The following is a 22,912-nucleotide window of genomic DNA, read 5'->3' on the forward strand; positions in this document are numbered from 1 at the left end:
TATGATGGTGTGTTCTGTGTTACTGATTTTTTTCAACCTTTCAACCTTTTCTTGCTGCGTCCCATTATATTCAGTAAACACTTTTTAACATGATGTATGTTAGAAGAAAAGTGGAAAGTGAGGGAAAAGAGGGGGGACACTTAAAGGTATACAGTCACCTGTAATCTAAATATGCCCATATATGGTCAAAGGGGCGTTCCTTGGTATTCAAAATGCCCATGTGTCGGCGCAGTTTTTAAACAGCGGCTACCAGCTTAAAATCTGTGATTGGTTAGATTTTCTCTTTCCATGGGAACTGTGGCAAAATTGGAATGGGTGACAGTATACCTTCTTTAACGAGTCCTGTTTAGCAAACTTGGGACTCCTTGATGTTGTCTTTGATATAGAGGCCTTTTTTCTTGACAGTCATTCCTTCTTTGCAAGCCTGTGTTTTATATTGAATGCAAGCCAACGTGCGACTCTGAACGGTATCCCTGATGGAAGGGTTTTTTTTCTTTACAGTCACTCTTTGCAAGTAATTGTTCGTATTGCATGCAAGCCCATTGAAACAATCCATTCCTTTATAGTCACATCAGGACTATTTCTGGCTGAGAAAGTCACTTATTACATGTTTATGCATTCCCCACAAATGTCGAGAAACTCCTGAAGTGACTCCAGAGTTCACAAATCAGTTTTAGGTAGAGCATCTCATTGCTGCATTTGTTAAAAAGCCATGCAAGATATCATTGGATACATCACAGGCTGATTAGAAATTGAAATAGTTTTCACATCATCTGCAGGATGTCATACACTCTTGACCAGCTTGAAAGTTAGAAGATGATAACCACTATACAGACAATTTATCTGCTCTGTGAAAGATACTTTTTCTGGAATAACAGTTGTCAAGCGTAGTGAGTGTGTTGCTAAAGTACATATGATTATATATAACACAGCCGCGGTAAACTTCCAGATCAACACTGTCTTTCTGGCAAAGCACTCTGTTTGCTATACCATATACTCTTGGTTAGGTTGTGTTTTGGTGGGCTTTGACCAATTCACTGGATATAAACTGTGAGGGCGCTCTTGTCAATATTGGAAATCTCTTTCGCAACATGGAGGACTTCAGCCTTCTTTGTTATCCTGTGTATTCTTGGAAGGACAATAGTTTTAAAGCCATTCTCTGAAAGTCAACTTTTTGAGCATTCTATTAGAGATTATAAGAAACAACATCTGATGCAGAAAATTGTATATCTGCAACAGAAATTTGTTCTTTTGGTTTCAAAGACCTTCAATCACAGGTGATTTAAGTTTGTCCAAATGTCATACTGGTAAAATTTGTCTTCTTACAGCTAATGGTATGAGTTGATCTCTGTGGGGCTGTGGCATGGCGTGTCCTGCAGATATTCACTGTGCTGACCAGTCTATTAAAATGAAGACACCTGAATCACCTCACACAAACTGACAATAGGATAATACACAGGTCACAAGATAATGTGAGAAGTTGGGTGGATTTATTCATTACCATGGTGACTGCAGAATTACATGTATCAGCAAATACAAAAGATTGCTATCTTGGAATGCATGTCTTTTCTGTTCATCTATGCATTTGGTACACTTTAAAACGCAACACCAAATCCAGCTCTCCAGTACTTTTAATATTACCTTTCTTAAATCCATGGCTATCCTATTTTATAGGCTGGAAGGTTAGCGAATCTGTATTCTAAACATTGTAAATAAAACTTTTGATGTGTTCACTATGCATTATTGGGGTGATATGCAAATATTGTAGCCATGTCAGATCAGTTTCTTGTATAACAATTTCATTCTTGTTTTCTCAGATGAGCCTTACCATATGCCATACTCTGGTCAATGATAGTTGATAAGGTGTTCCTCAATGATGGTGATATAAATATCATATAGTTGATATCGATTCCAGCAAATTGCATTTCAAACACCTGTCTGGATTCAACTCTGGTCACAATTGCAAAACAAGAAAGTAATATGAGTTGGCAACACACAAATTTTGTTATTCAATCACAAAAAAAAAATCATTCTTTAACCAAACTCTAGACAGGACAATTGCACCAAAGTGTGTTCAATAAGTCTGTACAAAGTTGTCCTACACATACAGATTTCAGAAGCTGTCAAGCTTCATTCACAGGATAAAAACAGTGGCTAAGTACACAAATCTTTCATGAAATGACTATACGTAGCAGCAATATGTTGGGGAAAACTACAGCCTCCACAGGACAAATGGTCATAAAATACAACATTTACGTACAAAATATGAGACTCTAGCTACACTACAGACAATTTTCAATTTAGTGACTTGATAACAACCTATATAAAGGTGTGTTTTTTATCCCAGTGTTGATGTCTTTTTTCTGTTGAAACTGATATGAGTATAAATTTGCTGACAGATATATCTTATCAGGGCACATGCCTTTTGACATACAAAACTAACATGTTGTTCTATCTCTGACATTTGTAAATGTCGCCATACTTCATATATTTTTGTGACTACATCAATCATGGTGAGCGAGACTTGTTTTAGTGTTCGGAACTGAAAAACACCATCTCAACAAAAGTTTGAAAAATTTTAAATACTATACACAGCATATCATAATCTAAAACTTTCAAGGATCCTTAGGATGGTAAGAAATACTGGACGGGGTGGTTCTCTTCACATAACCAGGAAATGCACCTGTCATAAAATTCTCATTTACATAGATATTTTACTACATACCTGGTTTGCCTGGTTTCAGTTTTCTGCAAGGTTTATCTTATGATTTATTAAGAAGATGATAAATTATGCAAAAGTATGTGTTACATCTTTTTCTGAAATTCTCTAAAAGACATATTTTAAGTGTCTGTATGCAAAAAAAGTAATCAGCTATGTACAATTCATAATTTTTGCATCTGTATCAATCTTTCAAAGACTATAAAGCACGAGATTACTTATTACACTTTACTTCTTTGCAAGCTGTGAGCCGTGACATCTACATACTACAAGGCTTTGAGTGTCAACTACTGGCAACGTCATGCTCTGTGCTGCCTGGCCTTTACTGGCCATTCCCAGTTAAAAGTGAAAGATTCATAGGCATGTGAATAAAATGCGCTATTCATGTGTGGCAAACATATCTTCTCCACACAACTTGGTTTAATCCCAGTTTGTTTGAAATGGTATCTTTGGACTTATTTACAGGGATGCAGGAGAAATAATGGTGGTAGTTTTTTGATTACCCATGTCAATATCATACAGTGAAGACTGTGATTTTGTTTGGTTTTGATCACACTGTGATGTGAAAAGCCTTGAGGGAACAGATCGAGAGAGGCAAAATCAAATTATCAAAGAATCAAAGACAATTTCCAATGATGTCTACTAACTTCATACTTGAAGCATTTGGCATTTTATATCATGTGGATGTGCATACGTGTGTTTCTGTGAGTGACTGTGCATTTGCTTGTATCTGTATGTGTGAAGACCGGCTGTAAAAAACATGTTTACTACACAACACTCCCTCTTCTCATAAAGATCAATTATACTTGCCTGCAAATGGTTAAGTACCATGGTTTTGTATGACATACAAAAGACATGTCAAAGTAAACCACTGGACTGCAAAGTCACACACAAACACACAGCAAATAAAAAGTTACAGGATTCTAATAACAACAAACACGCTCATTTAAAATTTCTTGATACACACTGTAACACTGGGGGGGTTTACACGTGTGAGTTAAGTCCGGAGTTGACACCGGAATAAATTTAAACCTGTGTCAGTTGGACGTGTGAACAGACAACACTGAACTAACAAAGAACTAAATTAATTCGGTGTCGGAGGGCTGGTCCAGGTTCGGTGCTCCGTACTAAACAATGGCCTATTTACACGTGTGACCAGAACACCGAACTAAACGCCGAACTATATCCTGTCTTCGGGCTTGCGGTCATTACCACAATGGACGGTGTTCAAGTAAGAAGCTCTCGCGATCGCGGCAACAATTGGTCACAGGAAGAGATCAGGCTATATGTCAATCTGGAGAGACGAAAACGTCATCCGTATGATTGACGGCACGTCGAGGGATCGGCAAGTGTATGAAGTCGTCGCTGCCAAGGCCAGGGAGAAGGGACTCGAGAGGACAGCGGAACAATGCCACAACAAAATCAAACGGTTGCGAGCTCAGTTCAAGTCCGTGTCCGACAACAACCGTCGTAGTGGTAGAAAAACGATGCCATTTTTGCCATTTTTTGTAGGTAGTAAAGGGAAAGCAACTGGTAGTAAAGGGAAAGCAACTCCACACATCGTTATATTTGGGTTGTTTGCGTTTTGTGTATGATATTGTGTATAATATAAGTGTATATCATGTTTGGCTGTTTTATGTAAAATGTTGCTTAGCCATGGCGAGACGTACCCGTAATCTACGTGTCTTGTGTTAATCCGCACTGGAGCGGAGAGACTACTGTGACACTACGATCCTTTGGAGCTACGCTTCGAAAACAGTTTTCTTCATCAGTCGCTTACAATTCATTTTTGATTGGTGAGACGTGTTGAATGGTTGATTGTTTTTATTTGATAATTTGTTGAACCATTTACGTTTGGTAGGGAAGCTAGAATGTCTACTGTTTGATCTTGTTGTGTTTGTGTAGGTTCGTGTGAACCTGAGTTTGAGCTATTGTAGTTTTTGTGAAGTCTGGCGCTTATAAGTGTGTCGCCTATATTTCTGTTCCTTCTATATGCGATTATTGGTTGGTTTTGGAACAGTTTTTTTAGTGTTTCGTCTTTTTCAAGTTCACTCCAGTTTTCTGTCAGGGCTTGCTTGATTTTTGTCGTTTCGATGTACGGGCTATACGTTGTTATACGTTGTTATGAAGACTACTGTATTGTTGGTGGCGATATTTCTTTCGCTTGACCCGAACTAAATTTATACCTTGTGTATGACGTGTAAACGTGAGATCGCTTAAATCGCTGATAAGGAATATTTACAGAGCGACTAATCAGATTCCCTCAGGTTTAATAAAATACACGTGTAAACCCACCTACTGTAACACTATCAGCTACTTATTTAAAATATGCAATCAATATTTATACTGTACATAAAATAAACACTGATATGGTGAGCTGGATTAGCAAAATGTTAGCAAAAAATCACTACTTTTATACATGAGACCTTTACAAATCAATGGATGGCTATTGCACAACAGAAAGTGTACAATGGCATTGTAGATGAATTTTTTCACTGGAATTTACTTTTGCTTGGTACAGAAATTTATAGTCTATTAGATCATTATGAAATTTTTATTTTCACATGTATTTTTCATTTTACATTATATTTATTTTTTTATGCAATCTTTCAGCAAGTTATCCAGAATAATGAAATAATCTGTTAGTGAAAATAAAGCATAGATACAAATAATAAACACATCCATTTAGTCCATATCTACCATAATGTCATGTAGTGAAAAAACTTTTCTGGTGAAATATGACATGAAAAGAGAGAGTTATACTCAGTGATTTTGTATGAAAATAGTCTCATGTGTATGTAAACCCACTATAACATCACTAGTTTTAACAGTCAGAAAACTGACTACATATTATCTGTGAATGAAAAGCTAGCAGACATCATTGCAAATTGACATCCAAGATCAGATACTAAAGTTGGAAGAGAAAGTTCATAGATACGCTTGGTCCAGTCAACATTGCCAATAATTTCAGTATTTTGTTTCAAGGTTTCGAAGGGTGGGGTCTAACAAAATGAAGTTGGGTTTATTTTTTGTTGATAACTTCCTGTTTAAGTCTGGCGGCTAATGCTTGTCTCATTGCCAGTTTCTTCTGATCTTCTGCAGACATCTCGGCACTCTGCGGTTTGCCTTCCTCTGTGGGGGAAACAATTACGCCGAAGACTGTGATGCAATGCAATGATAGAACTCAGTGTCATAACATTATCCTGGGATGAATGCATGGATTTGTTTTGATCTTTTTCACATTCAGAAACTCAACAAACTTGAGAATTAAATGAGACAATTTACTTCAGATATTGGATAGCTTCTCTCATCCTACTTGCTACCATGCCTACAAGACCATTTGACTGCATAACATCATGTGTCTCATCTGAACTACAAATGCATGTACAACATCATCTGATGGTGTAACCTTTTAACATATATACATTCCATCATTTGTTTTATTAAATCCGTCATCCAAAAAGTAAAACCCAAGCTAAAGAATGAGGTACCCACAATGGAGCAACGTGCCTTGCTCAAGGGCACAACACCATGCTTGAGTCTTGAACTCACAATCCTTTGAAAGTGAGTTTGGTACCCTAACCACTACCCCATGACACATCTATTTACTATGTCATCAATGGTAAGCTACAGAGGAGTCCACACATCAACCCAACACACTTCAAAAAATGTATATGTTCTGAGTTGTAATCATGAATAAAATATTATATGTGCTAGTAATTTGTAAAACATCAGGGCAATGCACTATTAGTTCAAGGTCAGGTCAACATGTATCAGTCATATTAACGCCGTATTCAAAATGTTTTGCACCCTGCCACTTGTTTTGATTTCAACCTCATCATATGGCAGCAAAAGTATCAACAGCAAATGTTGACAATCAAAGGCATATCACCGTCCACGCAAAATAGACATCTGTTGAACCTATCTTAAGGAACTGTACAAATGTTTAGCATCAGGACACAGTCTGAAATAATTACCAGTTTTTTCTGAATATCGAATACAGGAATAGAAAAATCAATCTTAATTATGTTTACCTTTGGTAGCTTGTTTAGCTGCCCTTGCAGATCTTGGCCGATCCCTGCCTTGGGATGTAGCTGTGAAGGTATCTAGTGTCTTTTCTCTTTCTTTCTTCTTCATGACAAGGAGTTTGTCACGTTGCTGCTTCAGATATTCCTCTCTGCGTTTCAGTTCTGCAGCATCACTACTTGCCAACTGTAACAGGAGAGATAATGCAAATCATTCTGAGAAATAGAGAGGATTGCTCCAGAGTCAGAATCAGATTAAGATTCACAAGTCATGTGTCATTTTGGGATTCACTGTCTTAAGGCAGTAAGGGCTCCGAAAGTGAAAGACTTCAACTTATGCTCAAACTTTCCGTAAGGAATCTTTTAACCATTCTCTTTCAAAATCAATAATAACAATCTGGGGTCACCGTGCAAATTTTGGAACTAGAGAAACAAATAACCTAAGATTTACCGATATATAAATTCAAAATGGCTGCTATCCCTGTGTTAACTCTATGGAGAAAAATAAACTTTTCGAATTTCGAAAAAACTAAGCCGGTGAAAAGTTTCCTTACTCAAAGAGCTTTAAATGAACCCCTATAAGTGCTAGATCAGAAAAGAATTGTAAAAGTTTGAGAGCCCCAATATCTGTCCCCAAGGCGCGTTCTACCTTAACAGGGTCATGTTGTGACTGGTCAGATGACTCTGAACACAAATGCAACACCTTGCAATTTTTTAAGAATTGCATTGAGATAATCATTTTCATTAACGACAAGCAACTGTACACGTCTCGTCAGTTGAGCAATTATTTGATCAGGTATACAAAGTAGTCTGGTCTCTGTTCCAAACTGCCACTGGCTAATTGGTGCTCATGAAAAAGGTTTGGTATAGGGCATTCTGTATCAAATGCTGTCACTTGTCATCTCTACAGAGTAATCTGAGGGATGAATGAACTCTAGAGGGCAGTGTCCATCCCCACAAAGTCAAAGCATTGCTGTAGAATGTGTTCACCATAGATGCAAATACCCTGTACAAACCCAATCAGATCATGCCAAGTGACAGTGACCTATGATTCAACTGGATATGTGATATCCTTTAACTAAGATCTTCCTGTGATTGTTGGTGAATACTCTACCCTTTTTGTGAACACAGTGCAGTCGGCACTAGAATGGGGCCAGGTACAAGACTACTATATGCTCAGAAATAGTCTGACATTATAATAATTCTTATCACGGCACAAACCAGTATGAGTCACAGACACATTTTGGATATGTGAACTGTATATTATATATCTGCGAAATGTTAAAAGATCAATTCAGAGTGCACAGTTGATACATTTTTCTGAACCACAAGGTCCAAAAGATAGGTGAACTATCGGTACACATTAGGTGTCGTTCCAAAGATCATTGTAAGTATGGATAATGTAATGGGAAGCCTAAGGTTATAGGATGGGGGTGAGGGTCATGGAAATAATCTACACTGGATAAATGGGATCAATCAGGTCGTATTTATCAAGCTATGAACAAAGAGATCACCTTGGAGATGGATAATCGTTACCACTCCTATCGTTGATTGAGTTTTCCTGTGTTATATCCTATTATTAATTATCAACTGCTGCAAGTGTGTGCTTTAGCGAATTTCAACGTAATAAAATGGCCCAACAACTGCAGTCAAAGAGGTGAGTATGGAGAGTTAATCAATAAGCCCTGCACATTGGTCAAGGAGATTACCCAATGGGTTTTATTGATTTACTTCAGGCGAAGTGATGATCGGAATGGCTTGACATGAGGATGAGGTCATTGATATAACTGTATCCAGTGCAAAGTGTCATCCCAAAACTTCATTCACTGATTAGTTTACGTGGGTGCAACCTCATTATGGAAATCATACCTGCTTACTGTGTGCATCAGTGGGCTGAGAGTGTGAATCAGTTGATAGGCAAAACAACACATCATCAAGGTCAAAATACAACCATGGAGAAGGAAGAAAAAAAACAAGAATAGAAATATGTGATAACATTGGGAAATAAAATAGTGAACACACTAAATAGACTTATTTCAAAGACAAACAAGCAGGAATATTAAGCAACATTATGAAATCAAGACATATAGTAAATTAAATATTGAAATAATAATATCTATTTTGAAAAGAAGTTGCTGCAGTGATTGCTGAATTTTCAATTTGCAACGTAAAAACAAGGGTATTATCAATAGTGGACATTACAGAACAAATACAACAGTAATCAAACAGTGCAAAAGTAAAGTTTGATAGCTTTTAGGATCACAATTAATTGACAGCACTGACTGAGGAGAAAGATACAAGAGACCATAATTAACATACTCGACTGATGAAGAGTGCGTTGGATATAAAAGTAACATTTTATAATAAAAGCAAATGTGTTGGAACTGAAATCAGGTTCCGTATCAGTTTTTATATTCCTGTGGGATATAAGGACCTTTAGTACATGTTGTTATTACTGCATGTAACCTACCCTACTTGCTGTGGATCCTGGCCTAGAGGCCTCTGCTTCAGCTTTTGCACTGCTCAGCCAGCTAGCAGCAGCCTCAGCACCACTGACGTCTTTCTTTTTAGCAGCGGGGGCAGCAGCAGTTACCGAGGGAGGCTCTTGTATGGTTGGCACTGGGGCTGGTGTCTTGCCTTTACTGGCCTCTGGCTTAGCCTGGGGTTTCTGGGGACAGGGAAATGTCAATTGGCACAGTCACTTAATTGAATTTGATGGAAAGAGTGCTTGAATGCAATCAGGTTACATCTTGGCTCAAGGTGTTTCTCACTGAAATAATTTAATCTGCAACAACTTGGATAATTTAATCTCTGCTGCTCTCTTAACAGCTTTTCTAAGTTATCTTTACCGGCAAATAAATTGCTACACAAACACGGATTCTGCTTCAATTATCCTTGCACTGCCATGTCATGCTTGATGAACAGTTTCACTAAAATAAACTCTGAAAACATCCTCTGTGTGTGAATGCAGATCCACTGCAAAGTGCTGGCCTATAAAATTTAAAATGTTGATGCTGATTGTAATATTTACAATGTTTTGTCTGATTCCATGATTTCGAAACATGTGATTGACAAAAAATTCCTAAAGGAAAACGAAAACCTTTCACTTGAACATAGGTCACTTGAATATAATTTTCAGGTGTCTTTGAAAATTGAGTGGCTGAAATATATGCACAAGACAATACGTGATGACATACATTGCAAATCATTTGCCCCTAAATGATTTATAATGCTGACATTGCTTTGTTTGTAAGACATTGTTTGTTTTACTCTAGACTAGTACTATTTGAAAATGGTTAAAACTTGAGTTTTTCAAATAATGGCTGCCTCTGTACAGAAAAAATACATCCCCTCATTGATAACAGTATACTATGAACAATGAAATTACTATGAAATTGTCCCTACTTGCTTGATGAATTTGGAAACCGTTGACAGAAATGATGGTCATATTGGATTGTATCTCAAAACAAATCAAGGTGCATATGACATAGGGAGTAATCCTTGTACTAAGTTTGAATGAAATCGCTCCAGAAATCTCTCAGAAATTTGTCAAGGGATATACACAGATGGACGCACACACTGAGGCATGGCCATACGCAATTCCACCCGGACTCTGTCTGTGGAAACTAACGAAAACAAAAAAACATAGGGCCAAAGTCCCTGAAGCTACTATAGACATGGATACAAAATTAAGTATTTCCTGACTGTATGAAATTATCTCACTAAGGTCATCCTAGGGACCTGTAAACCAAATATTAAAGCTGTCTGACCAGCAGTTTTGAAAAACATACAGACATACAGACATACAGACATACATACATACAGACAGTTCCCTAGCCTATAAGAATAGCTTCCATTGCCATATATACCGGTACATATTGCTATGGGAGCTAAAAACAAGTGACCCAACAGTCGACAGAGCTCTGCTGTGTTATGTAGAGAATAACTTTTTGTGACACATGTATTGATGAAGAAGGTGGATATCTTTGATAGCTCATTTCAGGATGGCCTGACAAAAATGGCAAGGAATAGCTGCAAAATACAGAATTGAAGATTTATCATAATTTCAATATATTACATTAAGATAAAGCATAGGAACCTGTATACCAAATATCAAAGCTATCAGATGAGTAACTTTTGAGAAACAAATATTTTGACCAAAATGGCAAAAATTGCATCAAAAATACAAAATTACAGATTTCATCATATATTCAATATATCATATTCAGTTCATCTGTAGGAACCTGTATATTAAATATCAAAGCTGTCAGACAAGCGGTTTTGATGAAATGAAGTTTTGACCAAATGACAAAGAAATTCCTTAAAAATACAGATTTGCATATTTCATCACAGTTTGATAAATCTAAGTTGGGTTATCCCTAGGGACCTGTATACCAAATAACAAAGCTGTCTGATCAGCGGTTATGAAGAAGAAGATTTTTTACCAAAAACGCCTTTTTTGGTGCTAATTTGCATATTTTCAACAATATCAAAAAATTAAAAAAAAGTTTCTCATAATCATATTTTTCATCTACACAACAAATATCAAATCAGTAAGTACTGTGGTTCTCAAGATATTTGAGTGGACGGACGCCTCACAAACAGACGTACCGGTACATACATACAGACTGACGCCGGACGGATACCCATCCCAATAGCTTCTATAGACTATAGTCTATAGTGGCTAACAAATGACCTCTTTGAAAGCATGTTTGGTTGTTCTATGAATATTGAATGACATACTACAGCAGGAAATTGGGAAAATTTTCAAAGGCTAAAATTTCAAGCTTCCTGCACAAATTCTAATGCCGAGTACCCTGACATATAAGCCACTCTACGACACATCTCTATGTAGATGCATGTGAACATCCAAAGGAACGGGCAAACTCCCAATTTCTTTAGTTCAAGGAAATAGAGGCATTATCTACATAGAGCAGTCTGACTTTGAATCAAGTAGTAAAGTTTACAAAGTCTGAGAAATAGTGTCCTAACTCGTATGGGAGAGTAATCTCATCAAAGTAAGGGCTACTAAACCATGTTATACTGTATTTTGAGAGGGTTTGAAAACAAAAGGACATACATGTGTGCGTGTAAAGTTTTGCTTTAACTGCACAGTCGTTTTAGAAACTGGGCTAAGCATTATGATCTGTACAGTTAAATATTACATATACCGTACGATAGTCAAAGAGAAATGGCTGAAAATTTGATATGCATCAATTGTATGTCATGTCCTAATCATATCCAAACACTGTGATATAGTATGCATTGGCGATAAACAACCAGTTGAAATCACTGTGAAACAAATCAGATAATATGACAGATCAAAGGTATCCTCCCTTTCATCATACATCTCTATCTTGACTGTTTTATCATTCCAGCTGGGTTTTAATTCTACCCATCACTGTATTTGAAATCTCAGATTCAAGTCCCAGTACAGATTTACAAAGACACTTTTCCTCTTACCTTAGTGTCTTTGGGTATTGTAGGTAAGTCCTTCACAGATGACTGAGATTGTGCCGCTGTGCCTGCTGATAGTGACATCTTTAAAGCCTGATGGACACAAATGTTGGTGATACATAAGTGAAGTCTACTGCATTGATTATAGTAAATGTGTCAAGGAACCATTAACAACATTCATATTCTGTTATGGATGAGTATGTTCAGACCATGAACTGATTGCTTTGACTGACAAATGGCTATTGGAAGGAGTATTTTTGTCTTTCAAGCATATAAGTGTATTTCATGTTTCATGACAGCATTTCCCTCTTCCATGACAGGAATAGCTGACTGAGTAATTGATAATCTGTCTAGAAGTGAAATGATACATTATGGCTTCACGCGTATTAGGATGATGCACAATCCATGGAAAAGTCAGTTTTTACTAGTAATTATATTATTGGTATTAAGCTTTTATGAAGAAAGTTCAATACATTGTACAAGTGATCAAGAGATCGGAATCTTGCGTTTCAGAATGAGGTCTTGATTACATACTTTCTCTAACATATCTTTCTCTTTCTGTTGTTCCTCCTCAAGACGTTGGGCATCATCTTTGCTATGGGCAAGAGCTTTTTCCATTTCTGTGTCATACTGTGGACTTTTTTTCTTCTGTTGGGCTTCGTATTCCTCCTTGGATTTCCTGCACAAAAAAGTTAGATAAAATGAGTGTTAGAGAGACTGACCGAGTCACTGGAAATCAGGAATGGTGCTACTCTCTGTACTCTGGCACATGGAATGGGAAGTTCTGGTAATGTCACTGATGTCCATGGGCACTATAGAACATGGCTAACGCTGTATTCAGATATGTGAATACTATCAATTTGTGGGTATAAGACAAAGGGCTGAACACCATGTATAACTGCAACAGCACAAAAGTATCAAAATTGAACTAAAATTAGCCCCCTCATATAAATGTTCTTGCTACATTATAAAATGGCTGTTGCAATGCCAACAGATGCTGATAACGGATCAAATGCATTGAAGTGTGACACCCATATTTGATATGCCAGCCAGCTCAGTGCAGCACAATGATTCACCCCTTGTAAGTATGATTGGCGGCGCACAGCACACCAAAGAGGGCAAATCGCGCAAGCGCGCAGCCTAGATGAAACACTGAAACAGTTTCATGCATCCAGGTAACATATACTGTCTGTCTGATTATAACAAGTCCCTTGGAAATTCACTGCTGGAGACTTCCTATCTGACCATATCATGACCAGCACAGATGTTTCCCTGGATATGCTAATCAATTATTTATTGATACTATCTGTAGTTGTACTCTTCAACATTAAGTACAAGTCTGATCTTGACAAAACAATTTTTGATTTTTGTAAATGTATTTTATTGATGACCTTGACTAGTGCATGTTGACCTGACCTTCAAGAAATTGTGCAATACCCTGATCTTTTACATATAATCTTGTACATATAATTTTCGTTCATGATAATGACTTGGAACATGAACAATGTTTTACTTTGAGTGATACCCCTATTGGTTAGATTAATGAATTTCTGATAAATTGATTCAGTTTGTAATGAAACAAAAACATAGTCATCCAATCCGTATGGATGAGAAAAATAGCGGTGCATATTTCTGATAAATTGAATCAGTTTGTAATGAAACAAAAACATAGTCATCCAATCCGTATGGATGAGAAAAATAGCGGTGCATAATTATTTAACCTTGTAATAGAAAGAAATAGAAAAAGAAATCTTGTAATAGAAAGTTTAGAATTCATTTCAAGTTGAAGCATGATTCTGAGTAATAATTTCAAAATTATTCTTGAACATAAATATTTTTAAAATTGTTCCTGGTCTTACCGTAGAACTTCCTGCAATATTCTCTCTTCCTCATCTTCAATCTGGGCCTGTGAATATTGTACACTGCTCTTTTCACCAGGTGTCATGGACTCTGGTATTACACCATTTCGCTCTTGGATGAGTCTCAGGGCTTGAAGTTCAAGTTCTATATTCTTTTGGATCATCATTCTCTTGAAGATTTCATAATCTTGAGCTGCCTCCACTTGTTCAAAGGCAGACTTAATGCAAACGAAAATCATAAAATATATTCAATATGATAAAATAAACTGATAATTTCACTCTAAATGCACTGACCACTACATTTTCGTGTTGATTGATTCCATCCTGTTGACTTACCACTTTGACTTTATTTCTGCAATTAATTTCCATTGATATTTTAATAGTGTCACTTCTCTAGTATTTGAATTTTTTTTTTAAAATAAAATATTTCTTTTGATCATGTGATGTCTGGAGAAGACTAGGAAACTTACACAAGACACCAAGAGCTAGCTATGCAATCAAGTCATTTCACACACACTGTATGCAGGGCAGTCATCCTTCACAGAAATTTACATTGTAAGAGATTTTCACACTGAATACAGCAGAAAAGGAGACTGTACCATTGCTAATAATTGTATCTGACAAAATGCAAAGCTTTTGTGGTTCCACTCTCTTTTCTTGTTATTACAATCAAATTCATGTTGCTGGCTAATTAAGAACAGGATGTCAAGGAATATTTCAGGTTCTGAAAAGAAATTCTCTGCAATAGATACTTTGCCAGTATTCTTAATAAATAAATAAATAAATAAATAAATATATATATATATATATATATATATATATATATATATATATATATATATATATATATATATATATATATATATATAAAATTAATTTATGGAGCTTGAAAACAGTGTGATCAAATGGCAGAGATGCAGAGATTTCAAACAGTACATGTGGTGCCACAGAGTACTTTGGCCTTTGATAACACAGTGAACAGGATACATGCATTGAAGCAATGGCTGTTACAATAATAGTGCTGATCAACACAATTCTCCTTTTTTGTGTGCTTCTGCAACGATCTTGACGTCTTACTCTTAAAAGCTAAATGGTGAGCAAAACTCCTGAATAGAACACTGTTGCCATGACAACAGTCACTGCAAAATTGAGAACTGCCATTTATTCCCTTGTTGCACTAATATGTTCCGAGAGCTTGACATGTCTGTAGGTGATTATTTTTTAATTTATTGATGGGTTGACAGAAGAAATAGAGGAATAAAAAGCAAGCAAATAATAAGGCAGTACTCCAGAAAGCATTTACTTACATATGTTTCATCAGACTGCTTGCCAACTTTAGTCTTGCAGGCTGAAACAAACTGGTCTGAGGTTATACCTACATCTTCAAGAAAATTTTCCAGTAAAAATTCAACCTGCAGGAGGATGGAAGAAACAATGTAAGATCACCTGTAGACACTTTCTTCAACATGCACATGGCAAAATGAAGGTGCAATCCTCATCCATGAAAATTATTAATGAAAGATAGTGATGAGAAATGTAATCAGACTGTGTATACTCCATGGAGATTTTGACACCAGTAATGCTACAATTTTTTATTGTTTATAAATGCTAAATTATTGAACATCTAAAAACTAATTTTCTCAGGTTCAAATTATGTTCAAAATAGTACAACGCATAATTTTGCCTATATTTGTACTGATGTTATGCTAGGTCGCATTTGCGGCATTTCTATTTCCTTTGAGACTAATTTTTTAAATATTTCTGTCAATATAGCGTGTTGCATTTCCATCAATTGTGTAATATTTCAAAGGCTTCTTGACCCATGACTACATCAAGGAAGAATTTTCATTTGGAAACTACGTTGATCCTTACTGCAATCTCCAATTACTATCCCTGCATACATTAATCCACACATACTGAATAAAATTTTTAACTATCTGCAACTTCTTGTGTCAATGTAAAACAAAAGCTAAGAAATTTTTGTAGTGCCTTTTTATATGACATGGTTACAAGTCTGTGTGCATGATTTTGAACAAATAATCAAAACATTTTTCAACAAACATAAATTTTGATGCACCTAACTCACCAAATACTACACTGCAAGTGAATTTCTTGTTTACTGAAATGGCTATGGTATGAATTTTTTCTCACACACGGACAACATGGATTACTTGTATGGCATAACAAGACACTTAATGGCTTACATCTGGACAATGTACGTGGCAGTAACGTTTTCTTTATTTGGTTTAATTTGCACATGTCAATGTAAATGAACCAAGCAATATCTGTATCTCTTGAGTCAGACAAGATGCTAGCTGCCTGCAAGATTGAAGTTGAACTTGCCAAAATAACTGAAGAGTAATGGACAGCGCACTTCAAACCATTAAATATTCCAAGCACTAAGTCTGAATCTGTCCTTTCATGTTTTCCACAAGGTTAAGGTTTGATTTTTGATGAGAACTGAATACTTTGTGTCTTTGGAGACTATTGTTTACTAATCTCCATAACTACTGGACAACTATGTAATGTGACCTTTGGGATTTGCTCTGAATACATTTGAAAGCTTTCTGAATATAAATTGCACTAAACAAACAATAACTGAAGAAAAAACACTTAAGGCATCTACTGTTGATTGACCAATCAGAGTGCTCAATTCAGGGTGTTTTATCTACTCATAAAGCCTTGGTCACCAAATTCCAGAAACGAATGACAGCGCCGTAGTAAAGTACTGTCCAATCAAAGTGAACATGTCATATTCTGTAGACATCTGGTACGTTTTAATATTCAAATTTGGTAACACAGCGGAAACCAGCTGCAACATAAAATCTGCTGTGCCCTAGGGCATTTATATAATGTGGCCTAGGGCATTTATAGGATGTTCCATTACATTGAAAGGCTATTTCACAAATAAAAGTTTTAATTCATATCCTAAACATGTTACATTGACAAAGGGGACGGTTGACGTAAACACATTGAAAACGAAAATATATCAGTTAGGGGCGATAGTTTTTAAGTCGGATAAAACCCTCGTACTCGGGCTCTTCTGGTATATAAAGTCCAACCCTACAATAAAATGTCTTGGCCTGCGGCCTCGACATTTTATCGTTGGGTTGGACTTTATATACCAGAAGAGCCCTCGTACTCGGGCTTTATCCTATACAAAAAACACTTAAGGCATCTTAGGAAAACTCATTTATATAAAATATATAGGACACAGGCTCTCTAATTCATGACTCAAGAAAATTAATTTTGAGTATCACATGAAGTTTTAATATCAGTCTATTTGCACAAATATGTAGCTATGATATAAAAACAAAGGTCTCATCTCAGAACTTGACTGAAAAAACGATTTGGAAATTCTTGTGACACATTTTTGAAATACTACTTTTTTGCAAAGTGCTCTTTCCATTATAGTTTTAACTCTTTGAATACAGTCAATGTTACAAAACCAAGAGGACGGCAAAATTGATAGTGTATAATTTTCTAAATTGGGGACAAAGTAAGTTTAAAATTTTGCCTAAAACATACAATTGGTGAACAAATTATTTCAATGTGAGATGGTTGTCTCTCTTTGCTCAAAAAGTCCTTTGACATTTTCATCTCTTTTTTAAAGGAATAAACATTATTGCAAGAAATCAAATCAGACTTTATAAATATGCAATTATATAATTTGTTTGAAGGATTACTATGGCACAGTCATCTATCAAATATATGTATTGTATGATTGTGCTTAATTCAAATAATAATATGTTAATAGTCTGTTCTATTAAAAAATCGTCAATGTGAACTTTTTGCCACGGACTTTTGCTGTTCCTAATAATAAGATTTTTTCACAATAGTAAAAAAGGAAATAGAATTTCCAAATTGATAGAAAATTTCACATAAGAAAGGCGTCTGAAAAATTTGGACATTTACTAGATGTATTTTCTCTGACACAAAATGACAAATTGATTCTGATGGATATACTAGTGTAGTATTTTTACACACAGTCCTACGATACCAGTGTACCTGCCTTCTATAGAAGATTTTCTCTTTGAAAAAGGCCAAGGTTGGTGTCTCTTCAGTTCTCATGCAACTACAAGTTTATTTTTTCACTGAACAAGGTCACTTTAAATGTGACTAAATTGCAGTAAAAAGAGAATTTATCTTGTTTACAAATACTATGGTGCTTTTAGATTGTGTATTTGAATATACACTGGTCTGTTGAAATGTTCGTAACTTTCAGCTTTTTTGCTTTTCAGCAGAAATTCAGAAACTAATCCAAAAATTTGGTCTCAATTGTATTTTTTTTGTTTCTCGCCTTGTCAGCTTATTGAACATATTAGAATTTAAAAACTACTGCCTAAAGATTATAACGGAATATATCGTGTATTTTTGTGTAAATTTTTTTTCCAAATGATCATACTTATGCTGAATTCTTTGTCACGGCTGACTTATTACCCGTATATGTACTCCTATGTCTCAGTTGTAAAAATGGAACATATAACACAAATATGAGTGTCTTTTGTGTTTTCCATTATCTGCATGCTATCATTGAAAGGTCACCAATGTGGGAACATGTGATATCAAAATTATGGAATTTTTTGTACAAACTGAAACAAATTGTTTATTTCCTGCCTAATATTCTGTTTTCATGTTTAAACCTTTACGGTATGTCTCTGTGCATGTCTACCACACAACCGCAGAAAAAAATCTATTGGACTGGTAGATCACGGCTACAAAGGTGTGAACATTGTACATTAGCACTGGAAATTTTCTTAACATTTACTACTTTTTCATGGAAAAATAAATTCTTCAGTTATGTTTATCAAATGAATACTGGATTTCAGATAACTACTTCTTTATCACATGTTGTTTCCTCTTTTATTCGCATAAAGATAAGTAAAAAATGACATTCATATCATAATTTAATGTGGTGAATTCTGGTCACTTTGAACATTTGCAATCCATTGATTGAATTTTTATTGAGGCAGTAAAATAGATAACGTACCAGTGTTCCTTTGAGACAGCAGAAACGTCACAGAAGTTACAAATACCTTTCCTACCTTAAAAATATACTTCCCAACTTAGAAAATTCATTTTTTAAAACAAACATTCTTTTCATGATATCATAGTTACTGTTGGAAAGTATTCCTTTTTGTATTAAAGTTAATGGCCAACTAATAACCCTGGATAAAGGATGTATTGTATGTCTAGGATAGATGAACATGCTCCCAGGAAATATATCTCAAACATTTAAAAACAACAGTTTTTGTCAATTATTTATTGTTGTTACACAGGAATGGCCTAATAGATCATTCTCATCACAATCTTTGCTGATTGTTTCAATAGATAGTGGTTGCATTCCCATTTCATATCTTTGTCTGTACTAGTTACAAAATGCAATTAATTATATCTCTTATTGCATTAGTTGCTTCACAAGCATGTTTCCTACGGTATCCAATTCTCTTTTGTTATCATTCACATTAAATTCACACATGACTTACTTTTACTGAGTTGAAAACAAATGTTATACAAAGAATTATTATATACATAGTACACTTCACCTGCACCAGAGTATGCGTGTACCATCAGTATTTGCACTGCAGTGCAAATACAGAAAACATTATACCAAAACCTTATGTTAATGAGCACTGGAACCTTGCTAGTACTTTGTTTTGTAATTAACCAGTATTTCAAAAAAACAAAAATTCATATGCAACATTTTGTAGGAGACAACTTTTTGGCATGGAAGATTTCAAACATGATTGCTACGACAAAGCTTAGTGTATGTTTTCATCATAGAGTGAAGACCACATTTCTGAAAGTTTGGATATTTTTAGACTGAATTGTTTTTCCATATTTTTTCCTTTGCAATCATGATAGCTCCAGCCTCAGGCTCATGTGTCAAATTATTAATACTAGTAATTCAACTGCTTTTCTTTATTGCTGATATTTCAAGCTATTTGTAAAGAATTTAGCATTTTAAAAACCCTGTAAATTGTAAATGAGGGTGAAGACAGTTTTTGCACTGTTCTTTCCCAATATGAGTGCAGCTTATAGTGTATCAGGCTTGCAGTGTATTTTGCTATCCACCACATAAACCCCACACTTGCTAGATGCTCATGCAAATACTCATAAGTAAATTGTACTTGCACTGTCTCGCCGTTGGGCTCTGTAATATTCTCATTGATACAACTATTTCAGCTGATATATAAAGACTAAATGGTTTTCTTGCTATTAAACCACTATCACAGCATTGATTGAGCTTTTTTCTTAATTTACATATAAGTCATGGATCATCTACTCTGTTGATAATGAACAGAACTCTGACATTACTGTAGAATACTTTCACTTGGAATTTATTTTTCGCTATTTTCACCGGACCGTTTTTCCACCAATATAAAATCCAAGTGAAAATTTTAATTTTCTGTACTTTGCATGTAGTCAGACTAGACGAAGTGAAAATAAGATCACAGTGAAATGTAGAAAATCTGTTTTCAGCTAAAATAAATCCCAGTGAAAATAAAATAGTCCACAGTATTGTTTTAAACCATTGGTTATATAATCTGCACAACAATGACACTGTTGGTTGTCTGTTAGCTCAGTTAAAAACTCTATTACAATGGCTTTCCTAGAAATATAGGTGATCCCAATGAAAATGTAGGGTTACCTATATTTTTTCACTTGTCCATTGACTAACTTAATCATTAAAGTACTGAAAATATTGAGGGACAAAATTGCATTAGGTTTTTGAAGTGATAAAATAGAAACAAGGTAATTCTATGGCTATGGATGTATTGCACATAAAGAAGAAGCCATATACTTATGAGACGGTCAGTGACTGTTGCTATGGTAGCAAATCTGTCATCAATTGGTCACCTATCATTGTCATGATTGTGATAAATCAAGTTTATGCATACAGTGCATGCCTTTATAGTATACAACCTTCAGGCATGTCTTCCCTAAATCATTGATTTGCACTGTGTACGGATAAGGAGCCACAATATCCGGGTTGGTCGGCAGGCAGACAAGAACAGTGCATGCACTGTGAATGTGGCTTCTTCCAACTTCAGGCTACCGTGATATACCAAGCTATTTTTAGAAAAATGGGGTGGGGGTGTCAATAGAACTACCTCCATTCTCATTCAGTAAAGTGTAAGACATACTTGTAAGTGAAAGCATTTCGTCTGCTATCTGAAAAACACAAAGGTGTTGAACATTTTGTGACCAACTTACTAATTCCTTGTACTCTCCGTGTATTTCTGTGTACACCTTGGTGTTGTCCTCTTCGGGGTCGAATACTGAAGAAAGTGCAGAATAATAACAACAGTTTACTCGAATGATTTGACTTCGGAGAAACGTTTATCATTCATTCGTGAAAAAAAGCTTACCTAAACATTTGTGTTCTATGAAGTTTACGATAGGGACAGTCCACATAGGACTGTGCAGGAAGCCAAAAACGCTGTCAAACACCCAGTCAGCCATTTCGGGATTGCAATTCAGAACCAGAGTTGGAGTAAAGAAGTTGAACAAACACCGACGGCACAAAAATGGGCCCCCTAACGCAGTAAACAAAACACTAACGTCATCGCATAATACGCAGAGGCCAAGAGCTTTGGAATGATACAATGAAGTCATAAATGCCACTGCTGGCTAACTCTTAATGTCATTAATTCGAATATCGTTCCAAATTATTTGGTTGGTTTTCATTTTAAGGTATATTGATAGCAAATGTATCCATCCGTTAGCGAAAAATCATAGGTCAAAAGTCATGGTCAAAAGTATACATGATATACTGTAATCACAGAAGGCTTTGAAAGTGGGCTTCAAGCATATCAACGTGTGTAGTATGAGCAAACTGTTTTATTTTCCAAAAATGATTTTGTATCTCTGAAATTTGATCTATGTTATAAATATCTCCTAAATGGTTTACTTCATTGGAACTGTTTTCCACTCTCAACCATTACGAACATCTAATTATTTGTATCGAAAAGGATAGTTGAAGTTCAAGCAGTTTCCAAAACCATAGACCTATGTCATACTGTGAAATGTCATGCGAGATCTAAAAAGTCTAAATCTCAAGTTTTTTTTTATCAATTGAGATATTGTACAATAATACATTGCCTTTAAAGTTTAAAGAACTAAAAAAGGTAACAGTAGTAAATTTAAGAATTTATAAACTATTTCTAACAATGACATAACAACAACAGTAATAATAATAATAATGACTACTACTACTACTACTACTACTACTACTATTACAACAATTATGACCCTTATCATCAACATTATAATTATTGTTAATATGATCATCTGCCCTGTTAATTCTAGTAACACTATTTCTACTATAACCACTGCCATTGCTGCAGATATCGCTGCCTTTTGCATAAATTAGTAATGAATATCAAGAGATCGGGCATACTTTTTAAAATAAAGTTTTGTGAAGACAAATGTTTGTAACTGTTATGAAGGATTAGTTCAATAAAGAGAAATTCTTACACTAAAACCTAACTAATTGACCATAACCTGTAAATTTCTTCTTGCTGAAACTTAGTTGTTTTTCCCTTTTTGATATAAGTTTGAAGAAAATAAACTTTTTTACTGTTTTGTTTTTTGAAAACGTATCCTTTTTTAACAAAAAGATAAATTTATTCCAACAAAATAGCAAATAAAACAAATCTGCATAACTGTGAATGTGCTAAGCAAATTAAAATTGCAAGGCAACTTGTCTGAAAAAATTAGTTATTTTAACCAGATTAAAGAGAAAGAAAAATGTCAAAAAAATCACATATGAATGCATTCAGGATGTATCCTTCTCCTTCAAGTCTTACAAGGTTTGAAAACTTTGTGATAAAATCATTAGCTTTGTT

General features: G+C 35.3%; 1 protein-coding gene across 3 annotated transcripts; it reads right to left on the reverse strand.

The window, feature by feature from the left end:
* Positions 1 to 1,468: 1,468 nt before the first annotated feature.
* LOC139149976 (cilia- and flagella-associated protein 36-like) lies at positions 1,469 to 21,572 on the reverse strand. 3 transcript variants are annotated; one of them, XM_070722075.1, is made up of 10 exons: positions 21,434 to 21,572; positions 21,279 to 21,343; positions 15,368 to 15,472; positions 14,061 to 14,278; positions 12,736 to 12,880; positions 12,208 to 12,294; positions 9,215 to 9,403; positions 8,614 to 8,637; positions 6,754 to 6,931; positions 1,469 to 5,851 (listed from the first exon to the last, which is right to left on the reverse strand). In XM_070722075.1, exons 1-10 carry the CDS (start codon positions 21,525 to 21,527, stop codon positions 5,742 to 5,744), a joined length of 1,215 nt encoding a protein of 404 aa, XP_070578176.1. In that variant the 5' UTR covers positions 21,528 to 21,572; the 3' UTR covers positions 1,469 to 5,741. The 3 variants fall into 3 exon arrangements, with proteins under 3 accessions (XP_070578176.1, XP_070578175.1, XP_070578177.1); XM_070722074.1 differs by having other exon boundaries at positions 9,215 to 9,412; XM_070722076.1 differs by lacking the exon at positions 8,614 to 8,637 and having other exon boundaries at positions 9,215 to 9,412.
* Between the last annotated feature and the right edge of the window lie 1,340 nt (positions 21,573 to 22,912).

This window comes from Ptychodera flava, chromosome 14 (genome assembly GCF_041260155.1).
Source record: "Ptychodera flava strain L36383 chromosome 14, AS_Pfla_20210202, whole genome shotgun sequence".
NCBI classification, from domain to species: Eukaryota; Metazoa; Hemichordata; class Enteropneusta; family Ptychoderidae; genus Ptychodera; species Ptychodera flava.